General features: G+C 50.1%; 9 protein-coding genes across 9 annotated transcripts; 4 read left to right on the forward strand and 5 right to left on the reverse strand.

Annotated features, from left to right (window-relative positions):
- Window positions 1-251: 251 nt before the first annotated feature.
- Window positions 252-1,574, forward strand: TRV_06784 (uncharacterized protein; the record flags this gene model as incomplete). Its single annotated transcript, XM_003019132.1, has 1 exon — window positions 252-1,574. One exon carries the CDS (start codon window positions 252-254, stop codon window positions 1,572-1,574), a length of 1,323 nt encoding a protein of 440 aa, XP_003019178.1.
- Window positions 1,575-2,076: 502 nt separating this feature from the next.
- TRV_06785 (uncharacterized protein) lies at window positions 2,077-3,601 on the reverse strand (the record flags this gene model as incomplete). Its single annotated transcript, XM_003019133.1, has 2 exons — window positions 2,077-2,370; window positions 2,432-3,601. 2 exons carry the CDS (start codon window positions 3,599-3,601, stop codon window positions 2,077-2,079), a joined length of 1,464 nt encoding a protein of 487 aa, XP_003019179.1.
- A 323-nt stretch (window positions 3,602-3,924) lies between these two features.
- On the forward strand, window positions 3,925-5,481 carry TRV_06786 (uncharacterized protein; the record flags this gene model as incomplete). Its single annotated transcript, XM_003019134.1, has 3 exons — window positions 3,925-4,129; window positions 4,164-4,624; window positions 4,738-5,481. 3 exons carry the CDS (start codon window positions 3,925-3,927, stop codon window positions 5,479-5,481), a joined length of 1,410 nt encoding a protein of 469 aa, XP_003019180.1.
- Window positions 5,482-7,312: 1,831 nt separating this feature from the next.
- TRV_06787 (ornithine decarboxylase, putative) lies at window positions 7,313-8,804 on the forward strand (the record flags this gene model as incomplete). The annotated part of the gene is made up of 2 exons (XM_003019135.1): window positions 7,313-7,613; window positions 7,723-8,804. The coding sequence occupies 2 exons, from the start codon at window positions 7,313-7,315 to the stop codon at window positions 8,802-8,804; spliced, it is 1,383 nt and encodes a 460-aa protein (XP_003019181.1).
- Window positions 8,805-9,260: 456 nt separating this feature from the next.
- On the reverse strand, window positions 9,261-10,382 carry TRV_06788 (uncharacterized protein; the record flags this gene model as incomplete). Its single annotated transcript, XM_003019136.1, has 1 exon — window positions 9,261-10,382. The coding sequence occupies one exon, from the start codon at window positions 10,380-10,382 to the stop codon at window positions 9,261-9,263; it is 1,122 nt and encodes a 373-aa protein (XP_003019182.1).
- Window positions 10,383-10,670: 288 nt separating this feature from the next.
- On the reverse strand, window positions 10,671-11,336 carry TRV_06789 (uncharacterized protein; the record flags this gene model as incomplete). The annotated part of the gene is made up of 1 exon (XM_003019137.1): window positions 10,671-11,336. One exon carries the CDS (start codon window positions 11,334-11,336, stop codon window positions 10,671-10,673), a length of 666 nt encoding a protein of 221 aa, XP_003019183.1.
- A 4,427-nt stretch (window positions 11,337-15,763) lies between these two features.
- On the forward strand, window positions 15,764-17,208 carry TRV_06790 (uncharacterized protein; the record flags this gene model as incomplete). Its single annotated transcript, XM_003019138.1, has 2 exons — window positions 15,764-16,526; window positions 16,601-17,208. The coding sequence occupies 2 exons, from the start codon at window positions 15,764-15,766 to the stop codon at window positions 17,206-17,208; spliced, it is 1,371 nt and encodes a 456-aa protein (XP_003019184.1).
- A 1,604-nt stretch (window positions 17,209-18,812) lies between these two features.
- Window positions 18,813-20,461, reverse strand: TRV_06791 (uncharacterized protein; the record flags this gene model as incomplete). Its single annotated transcript, XM_003019139.1, has 2 exons — window positions 18,813-20,185; window positions 20,233-20,461. 2 exons carry the CDS (start codon window positions 20,459-20,461, stop codon window positions 18,813-18,815), a joined length of 1,602 nt encoding a protein of 533 aa, XP_003019185.1.
- Window positions 20,462-20,839: 378 nt separating this feature from the next.
- Window positions 20,840-21,382, reverse strand: TRV_06792 (uncharacterized protein; the record flags this gene model as incomplete). Its single annotated transcript, XM_003019140.1, has 1 exon — window positions 20,840-21,382. The coding sequence occupies one exon, from the start codon at window positions 21,380-21,382 to the stop codon at window positions 20,840-20,842; it is 543 nt and encodes a 180-aa protein (XP_003019186.1).
- Between the last annotated feature and the right edge of the window lie 1,246 nt (window positions 21,383-22,628).

The following is a 22,628-nucleotide window of genomic DNA, read 5'->3' on the forward strand; positions in this document are numbered from 1 at the left end:
AGGAAGGTGCGCCCCGGCCCGGTCCATGCAGGCGGATCTACTTTAATTCCGAAATTCAGCCAATAAGATTTTAGTAATTCAAGTATGCCTGAACTCAGATTTCGCCGCAATAACATGAACTAACATCATTTCTATGGAGAACATTCAACTTCTTATTATTCGGGGAAATGGATGTCGTTGTTTAAGCGCAGATAGCTTGCATAGACTTTAGCTACTTATCTTAATTCCAACCTCGCCGGTGTTCAATACAGATGGACAAAACAGAGTTGGAGCAACCATGTCCAGCTGAGAGCCAGCAGAATCACAAGCGGCCGGCTCCCGAAGAACTTTCTATCGCCCCTGACGCCAAAAGAAACAAAGCTATTGATGGCGGGCCGACAGTGCCGGATTCCAACATTTCTACTATTGTTCGACGGGCTCCTTTCCCCAACAAAGTATTCCATTCCCCCCTCTCTCCCGCTCCCTTCCCCCCATCTCTCAAATACAAAATATGTGCTAACAACATTGTCAAGCCTGCAGTGCTGGAAGAACAGAGAGGCGAGATAGAGTACCGGGTAGTCAACAATGACGGTTCCAGAGAAAGTACAATTATTCTCACGGGTCTTAAATGCCTATTCCAAAAACAACTCCCAGAAATGCCTAAAGCTTATATCGCACGTCTCGTTTACGACCGTGCTCATGTGTCCCTAGCCCTTGTTAAGATGCCCCTTGAGGTTATTGGCGGAATATCGTATCGGGAATTCCGCGCTCGCAAGTTTGCCGAAATAGTGTTTTGTGCAATATCCGCTAAGCATCAAGTAAAAGGATATGGGGCGCACCTTATGGCCCATCTGAAGGATTATATCAGAGCTACCTCCCCAGTGATGCATTTTTTAACTTACGCTGATAATTATGCCATTGGCTACTTTCAGAAACAGGGTTTCACAAAGGATATTACTCTCGAAGAGTCTGTCTGGATGGGGTATATCAAAGACTACGAAGGGGGAACGCTTATGCAATGCACAATGCTTCCCCGAATGAGGTACCTTGAAGCTAGCCGTATGCTCCTTAAGCAGAAGGAGTGTGTCCAGGCCAAGATACGTACCTTTAACACCAGTGATGTTGTCCATCAGCCACCTGAGCAGTGGGCTAATAGCCACGGTGACATCGCCCCAATCGATCCACTCTCTATCCCTGCAATTCGTGCAACTGGTTGGTCTCCTGACATGGACGAGTTATCACGGATGCTGCCACGCCGCGGGCCTTATTTTAAGGAACTCCGGCATTTTTTAACTCTTATGCGAAACCACAAAAGCGCATGGCCCTTTGCTCACCCTGTTAACAAAAATGAAGTCCCCGATTATTACAACATTATTAAATCGCCCATGGATCTGTCGACGATGGAAGAACGATTGGAGCATGGTTACTACACTACTCCAAAGGTCCTTTTTGACGATCTTAAGCTGATTTTCAGTAACTGTCGAAAGTATAATAGTGAATACTCGATATTCGTTAAATGTGCACAGCAGCTGGAGAGGTACATGCGGAAGATCGTCATGGAAATTCCGGAATGGCAGAAGTTTCTTGAAGAATAGCGTCTTCCCTTGTTCGAAACTAGGCCTACTGTCGGATAAGCGAGGGCATCACACAGTAGGATTCTGCGCTGAGCAACCAGGCTTAGACCTTTCGACTCCTTACAATATTGACTAACTTGTACGAGGATAGAGCTTCTAGAACGGTGAAGTGTATTATTATTGCATGTCCTACGCTAATTAGCTGGACTGAACGAAGAAAAGTTCATAACATATATGCATGAGTCATTATTGTCCCTAATTATCCACAAGTAAAAACAATTTCCATGAGACATTAGAGCGTGCTATATGAAAGACAGTAAATGACAACATATACATGTGTTGCAAGCTGAACACTCAAATCTGTTCAACTTTACCGGGTGTGGAAGCTTCAAGCTTCCTTGATGCTGAAATGGCCTCCTGGGCATAGGTCACAAATATTCTACAGGACGAAAAGTAGTTAAGAGGTAAGTAAGGTATGGCAGTGGCGGAAATGCAAGGGTGGTCAGGTGTTCATGTCATAAACTCATGAGCCTGATGGGTCGGCATCAAGGCGTTTAGAAGAATGGGGTTCGAGGTCAGGGTTGTTTACGTTGATGGCGGTGCCGTGACTTTGGCCTGGTTGTTCAGTCTGTGACATTGAAACAGGGGTGTGGGGTTGAGAGTTGCTGTTAAGAGGTGATAAAGGCTGAGAATGTCCAAGGCTTTGATCGGTTGGAGAATTAATACGTTCCGATTGAGACGATGAAGTGGGGATTGCTTCAGTGTGAGGCAGCTTTATGGGGCTATTGGTTTCTTCATGGACGTTACTTGAAAAGCGCTAGATGGATGTTAGTACAGTGTCCATTAACGTGTTGTCGACATGCAGTAGGAAAATTCACCTCTAGAGCGGAATCGGCTAATTTCAGCCCTTTCTGTCTAGCAAGTTCCCTTGCAGCCAGCCGGCTTTTCTCTATCGCCGTTTCTTCCTCTAGTCGAGCTTCCTCTTCCTCTCTCTTTAAGTCGTCTAACGAGGCCCCTTCCACTGTCGGTTCAATCACAATACTGGTATCTAGTTCCGAAGTTGAGTGCGACGATTTCGACATGGTACGGCGCCGTTTCAAATCCCTGTCTCTTTTTCTTCGTTTGCCTTTCCCTTTACTTGTGCGTGAAGCTCGAGATGAAGCTGTCTCTTTTGTCGAGGTAGAGATAGAGTGCGGAATTGAAAAGATAGACTCATCACCGCCGCCCAGGCTGGGTCTGTGGCGACTGAGAGTCATTATATTAATCTCATCATCTAGAGGAACGGCATCCTCCTCTTCGTCACTGTGAATGAGGTCGCCGCGGGAACTGAGAGAACTGCTAGTTTCATGAGACGACTGAGTGCCGCGGCGCTTCCTCGGAGACGTTTCTGCTTTGTAGTTGTGACCGCCACCCTTGTTATTGTCTCCAGAATGATCACTTTCATCGCTGGCTTCCAGTAATGGTGCTTGTTCCGGTACATCACGCTTCAGGCCACCAGGGTTGTCTTGTAAATTAGCAGCAGATGGACGATACCGAATGCCTCTTGCGCCTATTCTCCACGGAAACCGTTCTAGGAAACCAAGTATAGACGAGCTCGGGATAACTGTTGGGTCCTGGCGCTCGTCGCTGGGTAGGATGGATCCCCTCCGCCGGGCACCGTAACTCATTCGCCTGTTCATGCGCGGCTGGTCATTAGACGTGCGCGCAGAGCTGCTGCCAGCTAGCAGTCTGTCAAGCTCATCATTTCTCCAGCCTAGGAGCCCATCTTCGCGCGCATCCTCATCGTAGTCCCAATCATCGTAGAATCCAAAGGTAAACTCCGCGCGACCATTGGAGCGTTCTCGTCGTCGACGACGCAGCTGGTCGTCCCGGCTGGGGAAACAGGGAGCAGTACAAGAAGTAAAGCACTCCTGGACGCTCAAAAAGCACGGCTCGATGTAGTGGTGGGCAAAGGCATATATCCCTTCCTGTGCTGACTCGTTGGCGGATTCGAGGTTCTGCGAGATCTGGTTGATAGTCTGGCGAATACGGGGGTCTCCTGGGCGCATGATGAGCGAATATAAGGAGAAGGTAGCGCAAAATAAGCTTGGTTAGGCGTCCCTTGGACCTTTTTGGAAACGCCGTCTGTCCAGCGTTGGTTGTTGATGTGGTTGGTATATGAGTTATACGGTAGTGAGGGCGGCTCAAGCGGAGAGTCGCCTATGCTGGGGGCATCTCTAGGTGTTATCGTATAGTTTCAAAACGCCGATATCAAACATTCCGGGGCAGTCAGTCAGGTAGATAACTTCGCATGCGGATACTCATCGCACAAACAGCAGCTGAGGGCGTCGTGAACCGAATAGTCTGTACCTGTCATGACTTGATCTTCTTGATGTCAACGTCAAGCCTGCAAAAGCGCCATGTTGGGGGGTTGACCAGCCTTGATTATATAAGCACGCTACTTTTCCTTTTTCTCGTCTCGAAACGTCAAAAAGAAGAAGCAAAACTCGCAAACAACAACAACAACAACAACAAACTCGCATCGACGAGAAGGCGAAGACGAAGACTACGGGAGGAGAGAGACTATGCCTCATTATGTGAGGTTTCTGAAGCCGCCAAGGATAGAGACAGGCAGCATCAAGACGTTGGTCACACTGACAACCGACCTGGGAGACTCGTTCCTAGCGGAGGAGGTCGAGCTCAGGGCTTCGGTGCTGCGTGTCGACAGCGACAACGACAGCCGCAAGAATGATAGACACACTGTGCAGTGCATAAAACAGAAGAACTTCATCTGGCCGGCCGCATCCCGGCAGTTGTTGATAGCCATTGATGGTCTTCAGCTGGATCTGCGACGCCACGCCGTGCAGTTGCATGTTGGCCCGGCAGACCGAGGGCATCAACCCGGACCCGACGACGACTTTGCTGTCTCGTCAGCCATCCCAACAGTGATATCGGCGTGGAGTCCGCCTTTTGGTGGCTCAGAATCTCCTCAGGCTGATAAGCTGGCACTCAGATGGCTCAGGACTCGATGTCCTGCTGAGGTGCGGATATGGGAAGAGACTGGCAACAATCTCGCAAGACATATCTGGTACGTAGGGCGCAGACAGGAGATGCAAGCATCGTAACGATGATTGTAACTTGTCTCCAATGTTTGATGATGATGATGATGACGACGGCGGCTACTGCGGATTCTAGATATCAGTAGGATTTTGAAGATTCCATTATTAACTACCAACCTCCGTTTTTTCCTTGTATCCATTCTTCTTCTTTCTTATGCATTATATATTCAATGGCTCTATCTAACTTGTACAGGGATGCTTCGCTCGCATGGCTGATGCTCTTCCAAGAGACTCTTTCTCCAGTTGTTGTTGCTGCTGACGGTGACGATGGCAAGGCTACGTCTCCGTTTCTCATGTTCAAGGACCTGATTCGACAGAACGACAACAAGTCACATTTCAACGTAATTGAACTGGGAGCGGGGTGTGGTATTGTCGGAATCGCCCTTGCTCAGTCGTTGACGGACTGCTCTGTCCTGTTGACAGACCTTGAAGAGGTTCGCGACATCGTTAGCCGTAACATCAACATGTCCTACCCAGCGGCGGGCTCTAAGATCGACTTCCAAGTCCTTGACTGGGAGGCGAGCGTCCCTAGCAGGATCTCAGGGCAGCAGTATGACCTTATTGTTGTATCAGACTGTACGTACAATTCGGACAGCCTGCCTGCTCTCGTTGACACAATGGCTGCGCTGGTTGAACGGTCTCCTAAGGCTGCCATCATCGTAGCACTCAAAAGACGCCACGAGAGCGAGGCTGTCTTTTTCGAGCTTATGCATCGTGCAAGACTGGACGTTTGCAGCAAGACTCACATTCAGCTGCCTAGTGTCTGCTCAGACGAAAGGGTAGATATCGAGATACACTGTTTTCGGTCATCACCCTTTTCTCTACGATGAATGAATCTCTCCTCCGATATGAGCATATTCTACGAAGTACACCATCAAAAAATCGCCTTATTCGTTAGACAAATCTCAGGTTGCAATTATTCCTGGACAAGAATCAATTCAACCTCTTAATTCCATCATTTGTTTTCTCGGTAACCGATCGATTCCTCACGCCTAGTTTTCCGATACTTGCTCAGAATTTGGTCACATCGCCCCTATCAGCTCCTCGATCTTCCAAAATCTCAAAATTTTCACTCGGCAGTACTCCGTGATCTGTCTCTACAGAGATATCTTCTTCTATAGGAGACAAACCTCGTGCTCGGAGGATTACCAGGTCGGTGATACAGCGCAAGCTGAAGACGGCACCGCCGTGGCTACTACAATTGCGATAACGATGGTCTGTCCAAGGATGCTGCTGCCTTTCGGAGTGTTCAGCTGGAGTCCAAAACACCAAATGGATAACACCCACAGTCGATAATACGAAAAAGGATCCCGCGTATGCTTTCCACCAAATTTCGCAACACCGAGCTACAGAATTATGGACCTGAAAACCAGAATTTCCTCCTTGCACCGGGCTAACGAGTCACAAAACGGAACCGGCAACACAAGGATATCCATCCGCGACGGCTCCTGGCTTCGGCTGCCCCTCTCAGCGTCATCATCACCCTCGCACTCACCGTCCTGCCGGCCAACATATGCCTCATACAACTTTACGGTCTGCAGCCCGGACGAGGATTTGTGGATTTTTTTTCTTTTTGGGGGCTTATTTTTTGCATCCCACGGCGTTGTTAGTTACGGTAACGAAGTAACACACTATGGACGGATCACCCTCCTCAGCCACCTCCGCAACGGCCAGCAGGAAATGAAAAATGAACGAAAGGAGGAAAAAGCAAGAAGCCTGCAGGCGCGATGCAATGCATGGACGAGGGCCCCTCTCTGCTCTGCTCCCTGAACTACGGAGTACTCTTTTGCTCTTTTGCGTCTTTGCTGCCCATCGCCTCCTTTTCTGCGCGCGCTGCAAACATGCCAAACCCCGGGCGAAGCTAGCTAGCTCCTGATGACTAAGGCACACAACTTCCCACCACCAGCCCAATTTTTTTCTTCGACCTTCTTCCTCGCAGTCACAGTCACCCCATCCGCGCTCTGCTGCTATAAATCACGGCCTCGCTCCTCGTCGACTGGCAGTTCTGACTCTTGCTCTCACGCTCAACTGTGCTCTTCTCTGTCCTGTCTGCTGCAGACAGCCTGATTTTGGCCTTTGCCTGAGAGGTGAGCTCTTCGCTGACCTTGCCTTGCCCTGTCCCCCCCAGATATCGTCACCATGGTGGCTCTGCCTCGACCAATTCACCTCGCTCGTGTCCCCCATTCACCGCGGTCACCATCACATTCACAGTCGTTACAGTCACTCCGAGCCGCTAGCTAACCTCGTCTCGTCGTTGGCAGGAATATAAATTTCCTCTCTCGACTTCGAAACCGCCTTTGGGGTCTCTCTCCCAAAGGCACCTTGATCGACCGTGTCCTCGCCACTCCAGCCTCATACGTTGTTCCCACCAGCCCTTTTCACCGGACTCCTTAAGAACCTCCCTCTTCTGCAGGACACCTTCCAAAGCTCTCCGTCTTTGCGCTTGGTAGACGTCCTCTACACCCCCTCCAATTCCGAAACCCTTGAGCTGCCGCATAGGACTTCTCAACGGGTTCTTCCTCTTCCAGAGGAAGAGTCGAGGAGGCTAAGTCCAGTGAGCGAAGGCTGCGATCCATTCAGACCTCCCTAACACGTGGTACTCCCACATAATACCTGACAATCAAACCCAAAAAAAGACCAACCACCAAATCAGACGCATTGATGGTTATGGCACCTTCGGCTAGCGACCTCCCAAGACTATATTTCAATGATCATGAGCATGAGAAACTTAAACATGTCGAATGTCCAGACGATGAAACTCGCGGCATCTCCCACTTGGCTGAGGCCCGAGCCGCATCCAGACAGCTTGTCTTTGAAATCCTGAAGCAGAAGGCTGCTGCTGTCGATGTCAAGACCTGCTATCCTGGAGAGGAGGATCCATTCTACGTTGCTGACCTCGGTGAGGTCTATCGCCAGCATATCCGCTGGAAGACCAATCTTCCTCGCGTCAAGCCCTTCTATGGTATGTTTTCTTTTCGTTTCGTTTCTTTTTCTTTTTCTCTTTTCTTTTCTACGTCGTTCATTCCTTTTTATCAATGTGGTTGTGTGATATAATGCTAACTCCATCATAGCTGTGAAATGCAACCCAAACCCTCAGGTCCTCCGTCTGATGGCCGTGTTGGGTAATGGCTTTGACTGTGCATCCAAGGCTGAAATCGACCTCGCCCTCGCTGCCGGCGTTGACCCGAGCCGCATCATCTACGCTCATCCATGCAAGACCAAGTCCTACCTGCGCTATGCATCCCAGGTTGGCGTCAAGCAGATGACCTTCGACAACACCGATGAGCTGTACAAGATCAAAGAGATGTGCCCGGACGCAGAGCTCTACCTGCGTATCCTGACCGACGACTCCGCCAGCCTGTGCCGTCTAAGCATGAAATTTGGTGCCTCTCTCTCGTCTGCTCGCCCACTGCTGGAACTCGCTCACGGACTGGGCCTCAATGTCGTTGGCGTCAGCTTCCATGTCGGATCGGGAGCCGAGGACCCCAAATCCTTCATCAAGGCCGTCCAGGACGCCCGCTTCGTCTTTGACCGCGCCGCTGAAATCGGCTTCGACCTCAAGGTACTCGACGTTGGCGGTGGGTTCTCGGACGACACCTTTGAGCCCTTTGCCGCTGCCCTGGGCGACGCACTGGACACGTATTTCCCACCACACATCAGAGTCATTGCCGAACCAGGACGTTACTATGTCGCCACCGCCTTCACCCTTGCAGCCAACGTGATTGCTCGTCGCGACGTTGGCGTGGAAGAGCCGCTGTCTGACTCTGAGTCTGACTCTACCACTCCCAGCCGTGCCTCGACTCCCTCTTCCAGCGGTGCCTACATGATCTACCTAAACGACGGGGTGTACGGCAACTTCTCCAACATCGTGTTTGACCACCAGCACCCTGTTGCCCAGATCCTGACCAAGGACGACGACTACACCTCTGCACCGATTGAGTACTCCATCTGGGGTCCGACCTGCGACGGTATCGATGTGATCAGTGAGCGCGTCACTCTGAATGGCTTGCTCGGCGTAGGCAACTGGCTCTACTTTGAGAACATGGGAGCCTACACCCAGTGCAGCGCAACGCGTTTTAATGGCTTCACCGACAAGCATGAGGTGATCTACATTGTCACTGAGCCTGGTGCGGCGGCGCTTCTGGGCTATTAATAGTGATAACCACAACTACAACAGCAAAAGAAGTAGAGGGAGTGATATAATGTTATGGTGGAAGCAGTGCTTTTAATCAAAATGGGGTGAAGGATATTCAAGATTTGAACTTTTGATTGCTTTTTTTGAGATGAATCTAGCTATAGAAAAGAAAAAAAAAAGACACAAAAAGGGGGTGATTTGGTTGTCTAGTTAATTTTGCTCTTTCATTTAACTAAAACAAAATAATAATAAAAAAAACCTGCCGTCTGGCAAAACTTGGTCTCTCAATCGTAGTTTTATCAAGTATCTTAACACTCTTAACACTCTATAAAGATGTATCTATCTGTATGTAGGTCTCTAGATCTATGTCGTCATGTCATGTATGTATCATGCAAGCCATCCTTCTCGATGCATATTCCACATATGTATCTTTCTGCATATGTAGTGTAACGTAGTGTAATGAATGTCGATTAGTTAGTTATATGGAGCAGTTTTCTGGCCAATTATGCCGACCTGCAGCGAGGCCGTGGCAGGGGAAGCGGCCTTGAGCAGCTGTCCTGCTTCGAGTTTCTTCTTCCACTTGGCCGCTTCATACCGGGCGAGGATCAAGGTGAGCCTGGCAGCAGTCGTTGTTTCTGACGGAGACGGGGTGAGAGTCCATCGCCCAAAGGCCCAGTTGAGGATATATGTCTGCACCGGCGGCGCATCAGGGGCAACAGCAGCAGCCGTGACTTCACCGGACGAGTCTGCTGGGACCTGGCCAGGGGCAAACCGTACAGTCCCCTTTATCCGATATATCTCGTCCTTGGGCGAGGAGTGTAGAAAGGCCGAAAAGGCAGCTGAATCGACGACCACATCTGCGTCTGCATCTGCGTCTGCGTCTCCGGCCAGCGAGACAGAAAGCACCTCGACCTCAGACTGATGTGAGTGCGCATTCTCTGCTTGCCCCAGGGCATCTGTAATCTCTGTAGAGCCAGCCATCTTCGCCAGCAGGGCGCCGTCGATGCCCAGCAGCACGTCTCTGTCGACTCTGCCCTTGTCCGACTTGACCCAGGCAGTCTGCACGTCGAGATCGCCCACCCGGTCCAGGCAGATATCAAACCGCCGCTCCGAAACGAGCTCCCACTTATTGAACACGATCAGGTCGGTGTACTTGGCCTGCAACTTGGCCGTGTAAGAGGTATCCTCGTAGCCCTCCCAGTTCTCCACGTCGATGACAGCCACCACGCCGTCGAGCACGAACTCTCCCTTGCGCTCGCTGGACACCCGGTTCACCTCCATCGCCAGGGTTGCGGGAAACGCGCTGCCGCTGGTCTCGATGACGATGCGGTCTGGGTTGACGGTGTCTCGGAGCTGCAGGAGGGCGTCGCTGAGCTGGCCGACGAGGTTGCAGCAGATGCAGCCATTGAGCAGCTCGCGCACGCCGGAGATGGAGGAGGCGGCGGCCAGCTGGGAATCGACTGCGACGTCGCCGAATTCGTTCTTGAGCAGGGCCAGACGGTAGGAGGACGGCAGCTGGGGGATCAGGTTGAGCAGCAGCGTGGTCTTGCCGGAGCCCAGGAAGCCGGTGACGATGGTGATGGGGATGGGAACCATGGTATATCACAACCAGAACAGTCTAAAAAGATAATCTATGAGTATCTAGGAATATCTAAAGAATGAATGTAGATGTAGATGTAGACGTAGATGTAGATGCGGGTGTATCAATTCCCGATAGTGGGATGTGATGGCTTTTATTGCCCGGGATGGTGTTATATAAAATAACTAGTAGTTATATGTAGGAGGATCCTTCAACCGGGATCATGATGTCATTTCTATATCGATAACTTTTTATATTCAACATGAAATACTCTGTACAGCCGTTGATCTATCTATGGTCTATGGTCAAGTGCCCTCCCTCCCTCCCTCCCTCTCTCTGAGTAGTGCCCTGATGTGGTCGCTCAGCCAGTACCGCTGCAGCACCTCTGCGGCCGTCTTCTTCGCGCCGTCGACCCAGCCGAGACACTGGCTGGCGCCGCACGAGCAGCGAAAGGGCTGCGACATCTCCCACTCGGTGCTGGGATAGAAGAAGCGCAGCTCCTCGCCGGCGGGGATGGCGCGGGTGCTCCAGACCTCCAGCGCACCGGCAACGGGGGCACCAGGTGGGCCGTCCAGGCTGTCCGCCGCCAGCGTCGATGTGACGAAGCGCACGTTGGGATCGCATGAGTGGTTGCAGTAGAGCAGGTCGGAGTTGAGCTCGATGTGGGCGTCGCGGGAGACCTGGACGGTCGAGTAGGCCTTGAGGGCGGCGAGGGTGGTGGACGTGTTGCGGGCGACGAGCGAGGCGGCTGGGATATCGCGGGCGGCGACGGCGGTCAGACAGAAGGAGGCGGCCTTTTGCTTCTCCTGCTCATCGTCTGCAGAGGAGTCTGTATCTGCATCTGCATCTGCATCTGCGTCTTCGTGAGGGTCGATGGAGGCGAGCAGGCGGGAGGAGACGACGCGGACGGCGGCCGGATGCGAGGGCTGCGGCCACGCTCGCTGCATGGGCGTCTGCGCTGCGACGGTCATGGGGAGATGCAAGAGACGGCAGAGACGAAGGGTATCTTGTATTCTGTGTCTTGTGTCTGCTCTCTGGTCTCAGGGTATGATATCTGGATATGATATCTGGGTATCTTGTGTCTCTGGCCTGGGTATCCCGCGCCTTTATATAGAGGCGGACGACTCGTATAACTAACTAGCCAGGGCATGCGAGAGTGTGCGAGACGGGCTGTGGCCGAGTTGCGAGCTCTCGGTCTCTTCATGTGCCAGAGGCGAGGCCAGCCGTCACTCCGTCCATATTCACTGGCGGGCAGTGATGGTCTATGGCCTTCCCAGTGACGGTCTTCTAGTTAGTGACTCTGCTGCTGGAAGACGGGGAGAGGCATCTATCTTCACTGTTCCCCCGGAGGAGGGCTATATAACCCCCTGCGATCTGCGTCTCTCGCCAAATTCCTCCATCTTCCTTACACTCTTCCACGGCAGACCAGGAGCAGGAGCAAGAGCAGGATCAGACACTGAAACTTCTCAGCCTGCATCAGTCAAGGGACCATCCGGCAGCCAGGGCTCCCCAAGTCAGAGAGAGAGACCTGGTGGAAATCAAACACTGCACTGTTCGTCTCTCTGTCCAAATCGCTGGCCAAACGACGGCAGCAAGCACTAGAAGAACTCCTGAAGTCAATCCTCGGCCATCGTCGACCTTGCTTGTTGTGTAGGCCTGCTGGTTCTTGTCAAAACCTCAGTCAACCGCCTCACGATGGGCCGGCTGGGGGCTGTCGAGTCGCCCATAGAGACGGCCTCTCTCTCCTGTGCAACGCATGTCCATGTCAGGGCTGGCACATTGGTAGCATGTCTTGGTTAACGTCCTTTCGAACGACCCTACAACCGGTCACAATGATATAGTACTGCCATTGTCAATGATATAACGACTCTACTGCCTGCTTGGAGTCTCCCCTTTGGCTCAGCAGTTTGATACATACCCACTACCAGATACCCTGCGGTCGTTACTTACGAGCCCCTTAAGGAGTCAAACTTACTCAGGGGAATATCTAATGGCACCTACAAAGCCTGAAGAACTTATTCCGGCTACACAGCTTGTCCGACTGGAACACTGACAGAGCTTCCGAATGTGTATGAATTTGCTACATAAAAATCTACTCTGTGGATCTTGATATACCCATTCAATACCCAGGTATTTCAACGGATAACTGAAAGGCTGCATCCGAAGGAAGCAAGCCCGAAGCCCTCTACCGGCAGTCCAAAGAGAGGTGTATTTCAACATGGACGATGCTTCGGAAGCCCATCTACCGGCCTCCTAGTCCAATGTTCCGGCACAGACGCAACGCGGTGGCCCATGGCGGCTCAGTCCTCGAAGATCTTGACATCCGGGCCAATATCACTTAGTGCGATGCCATTATAAAGCTTTGGAAGGCTGCGATAGACACTGAACGAGACCCCGAGGGGATCTTTGAATAGCCGTCTGCCTGTCATCGGGATATACGATATAATTATATATTCGACCCATCAGGCACCCCCTTCGCTGCATTGTCTAGATAGCTAGATGGGCTGCCAGATAACTAGTTATAGCAAGGCCTATATCCCCGTCTGCTTGCTATGCTGCGGTGTCCACTTCTCTGTCGGCCTCGCTGTGACAGCAGGCCACTCCCTTGTGGAGCGTTGTTACCCGCCAACGACAAGCGTTGTCATGACATATTATAGTGACGAGATATGGCTACTCAGAGACCTTCTCATCGGGACGTATCCGACCCGGCCAGAGCTTCGCCGGCGGTCATATTCATTATCGCTGCTTCCTCCCGCTATAAGAGCCGTTTCACGGAGCATTCATCAAACGCAATCGACTCGATAACAGCTGTGACAGTAATATGTTGCCACCACCGCGAAAATACAATGCCCTCAGCTACGTCGAGGCGAGATCTAGCTCTAACCATAACAGGGTCCGCAGTCCCTGCGCGAGCGTATGAAGGATGTTGTTCTACACATCTCAGGGGCACGAGCAGTCTATTGACATTGTCCCTGCCACCACGTATGGACCAAAAGGAGCCTCCAAGACCAAGAACAAGAAGATAAACTGCTAGCAGATCGATGGGAAGCTTCAAAGGCAAATCAATCAGCTTTTTGGAGAAAATGCCCAGCTAATATTGCGAATGAAGTTCCAGGATGTGAACGGCGAGGCTCCCTCATCGGCCAAACGTCACCGACCCGGTCCGCCACCAACGCCGCTGGGCGAAAACACGGCAAGTTTTTAAAGAGGTCATCTGTTAGATATAGCATTCTCTAACAATCCCCCTCCCTGTAGAACTGGAAAGGCTGGGTTTACTCTCAATATCGGTAACTTGCTCCTTGGTATGACACTGGCGCGCTTTGTGATTAAGCCGGCCGGTCAAAAACAAACTGTCAAAGATATATAACGACTCCCCGGCGAGGTCTTCACTTTGTCTCGGCCTCGATACCTTCTCGTGGTTCTCCCTGTACGGGGGTCTGTCTGACCTGAATTGAGCCAACTTTGAATACATCGTCGAATACACATTCCACCTTCAGCTTCGTTTCTCAATCAGAAGAGAGGTATCAAGGATATTGTCATCCAGAGTGTCGACTCATCTCAAGGAAATGAGAAATCCGTCGTGGTTGTCTCCACCGCAGGACCAAGGATGCATCATCGAAGGTCACCAAAACTTGGAGCGGCCTCGTTCAGCGGGTCGGCAGAGACCCCAATGGGTGCGGATGGAGACCCGGCCCTAGACGGAGGAGGGGGGCCTGCCTTCAACAGTATGCGGGGTTACATGCAGACGTCGGTGTATATAACTTATGTCTGGGATCGCCGCGACGATACGACCTGGAATGTGCCGACAGAGGCTCTTACCTTGACGGACTTCCTCAGAGCGCATGGGGTAGCCTCTACACTACCAGAAAGTCTGACTGCATGAAAAGAACGGTAGATTGATCTCAGTTAGTAACTAATAAGACAGGGCCTCCGCTACTACCTCTACTATATCTATATATTAAATATATATCGAGACCTAATACCCGAACCTACTTCTCCTAGCGGCCTTAGCAACCGATATATATCCTGTCCGACTGCTGGGACCAGACCAACGAACTCAAGAAGAACCCGCCCAGGACACCCAGGTAGCTCAGATAGACAAGATCAACTTGCTCCGCTTCTCTCAGTTTTGATACCCGGGTTGATACCTGGGTTGAGCAATCTGCTCCCCTTCTCAAGCTTGATTTTTTTTTTTTTTTTTATAATATGGAGAGAACTGAATATCCCACCATATGCCAAGGCTATTTGAATGAGAATAGCAATGAAACAATTGGGTATGTATTTGAGAAATATTGATATATTTTTGGAATTTTTATACCCCTGATTCCTGGACCATTTTGCTTGAACTTCTATGGATCCTTTCCCTATTTAGTTGATTCTTTCCGATTTTCCATGGATTTTTGATGAACAGTAATCTCCTAAATACTCTTAGGGCCCTCTGCGAAAGAGATAATGTCTCTCTTACCGAATACACTGAGAAGACAATATGGTTGTCTCTATAGAGAAGGGGGGTTGACTACACAAAATCCACTGACCCCTACTGGAAGACTGGAAGACCATCATAGGATGTGTCAGAGCCGGGGAGGAGTGGATGAGTACTAAGGATTGCCCGATATGTGGCAGTCTCCAAACTGCGGAGCACCTCTTCTGGATATATCCGGCTGCAAAGAGATTGTAGAGGTCAAACTACAATCGCTAGATATCGAGAGAGACTTCTAATGAGGATCTACTTCGATCGACTGGATGCGTTGGAAGATGCTAGCGGGACCCTTGGAGACAAATTCGTCAAAACCTGGGGTTATGATCTAGAAGAAAGGGAGTCACCAGAATGGTTATATTCCAACTAAGAGCCCTCTCCTGTGTTCTTGAGAAACCCTTACCAAAATACGACCCGGCACCGGATAACAGTGTGGCAAAGGGAAAAGGGGAGTTAGCGGTGGCTCGCTGACCTTGGGCAGTGTTGGTTCGGACCATTTTCTATATAAGTCCGATATATATTCTCTAGTTGCTAGTTAGTTAGAGAAGAGAGAATACAAGCTTCATCTGTTCCTTAGAAGTTATGGATATCCAGTCACAGCTGTATAGAAAGACTGGAGGCTACTCTCTCTTATACTCTGCAACTGATGTGAGGACCGTCTCAAACATGAATAGAGGACATCCTTGTCTTATACTCTCGACTTAATATAATACATACTGTAGATATAGACACTAGCCAGTTACATAATTCGAGTTCTTTGCTGTGGAACTCGGCCCTACAGATAAATATAAAACTCCGCGATAGTCAAAATTTGCGCGACTCCCGAGTGACTTGAACTATCGCCAACCGAACGTCCCGGCCTGCAGACCTGGGCAGAGACTCCAGACTCGCAGCCAGCAACAATAAACAAATAATAATGCAATGCGGCCTCTTGCCGGGCTGCTGTCCTCCTGCGGCGCCCTGATCTCGCCGCGATGGTCTCTGCGCTACCTGCTCGCGGCCTTCGTGCTCTGCTACCTGCTGCTCCTCCAGTACTGCAGATCCCACAGCTTCCGCGACCCGACCTCCCTCTTCTTCGACGCCGGCCGCGGATACGAGCCCAGGTACTCCCGCTTCAGGGCCGCAGAGGCTGCAAACTTCGTCCGGCACATCGACGCCGTGGCTGCAGCCCGGAACGGCTCGATCGACGGCGCCTCCCTGCCGCTGCCCGGGACGGGACCGCCAGGGCTGCAGAAGACCAACGCCAGCCTCTGCGTCGGCATCGCCTCGATCGCCCGCGAGGGTGTCAGCTACATCGAGGCCACCGTCGGGGCCCTGCTGATGGACCTCAGCCCGCAGGAGCGGCAGGACATCTACCTGATCCTCTTCATCCCGCACACGGACCCGTCCATACACCCTTCGTACGCGAGCAACTGGCTCCCGGCCCTCGTGGATAAGGTGCTATATTACGATGTGGACAAGGAGACGCTGGACCATCTGCGCAAACTCGAGCAGGATGGCGGCTTGTTCCGCGAGAAGGGCCTGTTCGACTATTCGTATCTGCTCAAGGCGTGTGCGGCCGTGGACACGCCGCATGTGCTGATGGTGGAGGACGACGTCCTGGCCATGGACGGCTGGTATCATCGCACCAAGCAGGCTTTGGCAGATGCAGGCCGGCAGACCAGGCAGCTGGGGGCATCGAAGTGTAAGTTATCACCAATATTATTATTATTATTATTATTTAGTTGCTGTTGATGATCACGTATCTAACGAGGCTAGATTTATATCTGCGGCTGTTCTATACTCAGGGCCTACTGGGATGGAACAACGAGGAATGGCTCGCCTACCTCGCCGGCTCCATGCTGTTCATCGCTGCCTTCTGGGTCATCCTCGTCGCTATACGACGCTGTCTCCCTCATCCCAACCATACCAGCCATCCCGGCCATGCCAACAGCCTCCTCTCAAACAAGGCCATCCTGCTCATCAGCCTTACCTGCGGGCCTCTCTTTATCATCCTCTTCTTCGCCTCGGGCCGTCTAACAGTCCTGCCCATTCGGCCTGGCGTTCACCAAATGCCACGCTTCGGCTGCTGTACTCAGGCACTCGCATTCCCACACGATCGGGTACCGGATGTGGTGTCATGGTACGAATCGAAGAAGATCGGATTTGCTGATTCCCTGCTGGAAGAGTATGCGAATGCCAATGACGAGATTAGATGGGCCCTGACGCCCAGTGTCTTCCAGCATGTTGGCGGGCGGAGCTCGAAGCAGGACGGCCCCGGCAGTGACGAAGTTGCCAAAGTCATTTGGAACTCGGCGTTTGAGCTGAATGACCCCGTTGCTCTGCAGACTGAGCATGAGAACGCCGCTGAGCATGCCCCTTTCTAGATCTATGTAAATATTTCACAATATATGTCCGACTATTGGATGTTGACCATGTTTTACTACATTTGCCTGTATTATATATTGACGCCATCTGATAATGAACTTAATTAATTATACGTCCTGGTCAATAATACACTATCACTCATCTTGAACCGTTTAAATGCACACAAAAGCCTCCAATAATCCAGTAATACCCAACACCATTTTTAATGCAAAACCATATACATACCCAGTTATTCCGGACCCGACCAGTGTCTATCCTCTCCGTTCCAGCCCACCTTGGGCCAGCCCTGCGGAAGTGTCGAGTACTTAGGATGGGTATACTGCCCGACACAACGCGCTATGTTGCAATCCATATCACATAACCCATACGCCTCACAATAGCACATCCCAGCATCAGGGCAGTGAACCGCCTCCTTACCAAATATCACTATCAAAACCATCAGTTCATACCCTTTTCTTCTCAGTTCAGCCACAAAATTGAAACTTACAATGCCATGCATACTCCAACACTCGCCCACTGAGCCCGTCGTCGTGTTCAGAATTAATCAACCACTGGCGATAACGTATATAGTCTGCCTTGGAGCGGAGCCGGATAGTCTCCCTCCGGACTGCAAACTGGGAGCAGCATCCAACGCCCACAGTCTCCGGGACGCTCTCGCCGGGAAACAGCTCCTCAAAGGCCTGCTTGTATATATGCTTGCATGTAATGCCCTCCCCCGGTAAAACTTGAGTCGCATCGATAAGCGGTCTTATGGCTAAGGGGCAGCCCAGGTACCAGTCGCACCGGAGATTGACGTATCCTTCCTTCTTAAGGTAGCCGAGGCGGAAGCTCTGAAGCAGAGTCAGCGCATCGTAGTCCGGGTTATCGTTATGCCAGAGGATCTGTCTTAAACACTGAGCCTGTCGGCCAATACTTTCGCACAGCCCCATGGCCTAACCATTGTTGGCTTTCCCATCAGCCGGGAGACCGAGGTGGCGACTCAAACAGTGGGCCGTTATCAATTAATATGCACATCAATCGTATCATATAGCTATACCGCTCCGTGCAAAGCGGCAGAGATCCAGCAATAAAAGGCAGATCTTAAATAAATGCCGTCACTCGCCGCTCAGACTTTGGCGGCGAATTTAAGGTCTTTTCTGGGTCCGCGGCATGGCCCGAGCTGGGCGGCTCTCGGTTTGAGCCTGTGCTCCCCGAAAGCTTAGTTGTCCGTCTATATTTAGTTGTCGACATTGCATGCACCGTAAGTACTCCTCATAAGTTGATCGAAAGTCGGCTTACTTTGAATCGATATCCACTCTAGAGATTTCCCTGGCACACCAGGTTCGTTCGGTAGCCGTATTCCGAGTAGTAAGTCCATCGCAAGTTCATCAGTCACCCACTAACACTTAAGCGCCCATTACAACTGGATGTTTGAGCATTCTGCATTTAGTACTCCGTAAATGTTTGTTTTAACCGGGGTTCATGCAATATGTTGTTATTACAATCAGGAACTAATCAATCATCGACGACTAATAGAACTGCCCCCTCAACATGCCTTAATACTGTAGCTGTATGCTGTAGACCTCTGTATATAACAATAGTATGCACATCCTGTATGGAGCTTTCATTTGGATGAATTGCTCGGAGTTAGGAATGATAGCTGCCTCAACTGGCGTTGGAAAGAGGGGTTTTTAGCTAGAGTATGAAGCTTGTTGGTCCAGTAGCTAATACTACTTGTTAAATCGGCCGGCGAGAATGCTGCCATGAGAGACCCTGACTTCACATATTGGTCTGTATTAACCAGTCGTTTGATTGAATCTGCCAGCTGTGTAGTTTCACCGCCATTTGGGATTGTTGTTTCATACATGCATTCCATCGTGGATTGACTTTGATACAGAATTATTTCTGTAGAAAAGTTGTTCTTCCTGTAGCTGGTTAGGTGGTTACGTTTTTGGTTTAAGTCAGGTTGAAATCTGGATTTAAGATTAGTCGAGGCCGTTTGTAGATGTGAGCCGCTAGGAACAGTTAATTTGTAAGGACGTATTTCACCATAGCCAGAGATTTTGTGGTCACTCCTATGATTGCAATGTAATCGTCCGCTTATAGAGTGTGGATTTGGGGGTATTTGATCATTAGATCGGGAAAAAGTAACAGCTATAGGTGCCTGTCGGTGTGTGGCTGCAGAAAAGGCCCTTGAAGGCGGCGGTGTCTGGGGAGTGGGCCGTATTACATACATTCCCTCTTTTCCTCTGGCTGAATTTCCTTCTGCGATCTGCACGGAAGCCTCAATGCTGCGGGGAATATTGGGTGCAGGAACTCGTGGTGGGGTCACCATTCGAGGCGAGCCATTGCTTGTTCGTTGTGGGCTCTGCGTATTGAATAGTGACACCCTACCATTGTCATGCAGACTGAGTGTAGCTTGCCTCATGGAGATTCTGCTATTTTTCACCCTAATGTTTGGACTTCTTGGGGGTATATTATTTCGCGGATCCTGAAATTCGCGCTGCGGAGTTAAAAGCTGAGATTCAGGATCACGTAGTCGCTGAGCAGCAAGAGATAGTGTCCATGGATTAACGGTAGACGTAAGTTTTTCATTAGAGCGGAAACGGCCGCGGTTTTTAGTAGATGCTGGGCTACTAATGTCGATGGTTAACTGGTTACTAAGATAACTCTGTTGGGTATCAGGAGTGGGTATAATGGTAGAAGTTTCTAGATTATAGATATCCATGAAAACGCCCTCGATTATCTGGAGGACCGCCTGATGATCTTCGAACAAGATGTCATCCTTAGAGGGTTCGATGTTCGCATCATATATGCCGGGAGGACAATCCAAGGATAAAAACATGAAGGGATCTTCAAGTATATTGCTATTCACGGCCTTTTTGTAATAAGATTTGAAGAGTTTAAACACTTCCTTACCAAAGCCCATGCAGGTCAGAAGCGGGCGGGCATCAACAATGACAAATTGCCCTTTGTGGTTAATTCTGGCCATACATTCTATAGTTATCAGCTTAGCTACTCTCCTGTGCAGGGATTACACTTACCTGCTTCAGGGTTAGGTACAATGATAGACATGTGGATAGTGGGGGTATCGTAGTTTTCCACCATGGAGTCTGGACTGTCTTTTTCTCCCGGAATTGGATAGGAAGCGTTCGAGGAAATACAGCTTGAAATCACCGTAGAGCCAATAACTTGGAGGATTGCATCAGGTACGGAGGGTTTTTGGCTGGGCGCATAAACCCAGTCCTTCTCTTTGGATTTCAATACTCTCATCGACAAACGTGTTTTTGGCCTTGCTATAGCATATCCCCGAAGGAGCTTCTTTATAGCGAGAATGGATTTTGTCGATTTTTTCTCTGCTTCTTGTCTCCTCACAGGTAACGATTTTAGAAAATCGCAGACACGAACGGTTGTTCCAATCGGGTGGGAGGCGGGCGTGTCACTGATAAAATGGGTGTAAGTATAGAGCATATAGCATCAAATTGCTTGTCGAACCGCCCGCTGGTGAAGAGCGAAAGGGACTCGTGGTAAGAAGACTTGCGTGTAGTACGAGAAACAGAAACATGCTCCGGAAATGAAAGTCAAGTGAGAAAGCCCTCTCACTAATAGGTTTTCTAACTAAAGAATAAGAGTAGAACCAAACGCATGCGCCTACCTTATGGGCTCTCCATCACGGCCAAATTTAACTGTCCTTGCAACTTGCTCCTCCGGAACGCGAGTCGTGATATACATGGCATCGCTCATTTCAGCAATGCTGGCTAGAGCTTGACCACGAAATCCTAGAGATCTGCCGCCGACGTTCTTGAGATCTTCCGTTGTTTGAATTTTGCTGGTATAGTTCTGCTTGCACGCAAGTGAACGATCACTGGGCAGTATTCCAGACCCATTGTCCTTCACTTGGATAATGTCAAGAGTATTAAGGGAGATTTCAATGAAGATAGATGTAGCTCCGGCGTCCAGAGCGTTATCAAGAAGCTCTTTGACCACAGAAGAAGAGTCAGGGAGAGCAGAAGTTGAGCCGATAGCCCTGACAGCAGGGTCTTCTAACGCAACAATGGACATGTTTCCTTTGAACTGGATATCATAGTCAATCGAGAAAGGCGACAGATTCAACTGCGATCGGAGCGAGATCAAGATGTCATCGCATGAAGGAGATATGGATGAAGTTGAAGAGTTGAGGTCCGGAGTTGCCATATTGGGACCAGTTAGCGGGCCAGGTCATTGCTCTGGTAACTAACTACCTAGTTAGGTAGTTAACGTAGTTGCCCCGCCGATGAGTAGGGTTGCGGTATAACTAATGGATATATATTATTAACAAAGTATATGCGTGCTATAGGCAGGATACCGCAAGCGGTGTTAGAAGAGCTTCAAGAGCCAGTTGATTAGTGGACGCAAATTTTACCCAGTGGAGATCCTAAGTAAGTAGTTATGTGACAACCCACTTAACTAACTTAATTTGATTAACTAACTGGTTAATTTAGTTAGATCTGTCTGGCGCCGAAGAACTCTGCCGCGGTAAGAATGTTCTTTAGTATACCGTTTCTGTACAATTAACTAATTTAGTGGGCCTTCAAGTATCATATCAAATATCACTACTGCCTGTTCTCCCTCCGCTTGACCTTGCTACTATTAGCTGCCTGGGTCATCAACTGCCTCTCCCTTTCACTCAGTTTCGGTAGAGCATCGGATACGCGTTCCTTTAGTTTCTGCTTTACGGCCTCAACCTGTTCATCAGAGGTGGGCATGAGGGATGGAGACAGAGCTATGGGTATGGAGCCGGACTCGGACGACTCCGTAACCCATGACGGAATACGCTCTAGTGATTCGCGATTGTGAAGATAGTAACTGAGTATCGATGAAAAGCTTTCGCGAGCCTTCTCTTCCGAGGACTTGTTGTCGCTCATACTGTTTGTGTTTGCTGGTTTCCCGCATTAGTTACTTTCGTTGCTAGTTCCGCGGGTGTCCAAGCTTAGTTACCTATCATAAACCAAGGTCACTGCCTCGTATCTCAACGTTGTGGAAGTATAAGTCGTGGAAAATGGTGAGGAGCAGTCAACTCAGGCCTGGGGATGGAATGACTATATACCTGACTCACTACTTATAGGCATGAGCAAGCACTTCGGAACAAAGCGGATAATGCCCATGGCGGGGAGCGTGCTTATTTCCGGCCTGTCCGTCATTGGTTCCCAGCCTGTTGCTATTAATAAATACCTAGCTGTTTAGTTGGACCAATTAACAATTATTGAAAAAATAGTAATGGAAAGACTGTAGCAAATCCGGGGCAACTGGTGTTGCTTGCACATAGTTATTAGAGCGGGCATTGATGCAGTCCAGCGAAAGGCTGTTCCTTATTTTCAGGTTATTGTTTAAAGGAAGTGTGGACAAATGAGGAGCCTGTAAGAAAGCTCATCATAAGAAACCATTAGATCAACCTAAACTA

The sequence above is a fragment of the Trichophyton verrucosum genome (genome assembly GCF_000151505.1).
Source record: "Trichophyton verrucosum HKI 0517 chromosome Unknown contig00811_1.f1.exp, whole genome shotgun sequence".
Lineage (NCBI taxonomy): Eukaryota > Fungi > Ascomycota > Eurotiomycetes > Onygenales > Arthrodermataceae > Trichophyton > Trichophyton verrucosum.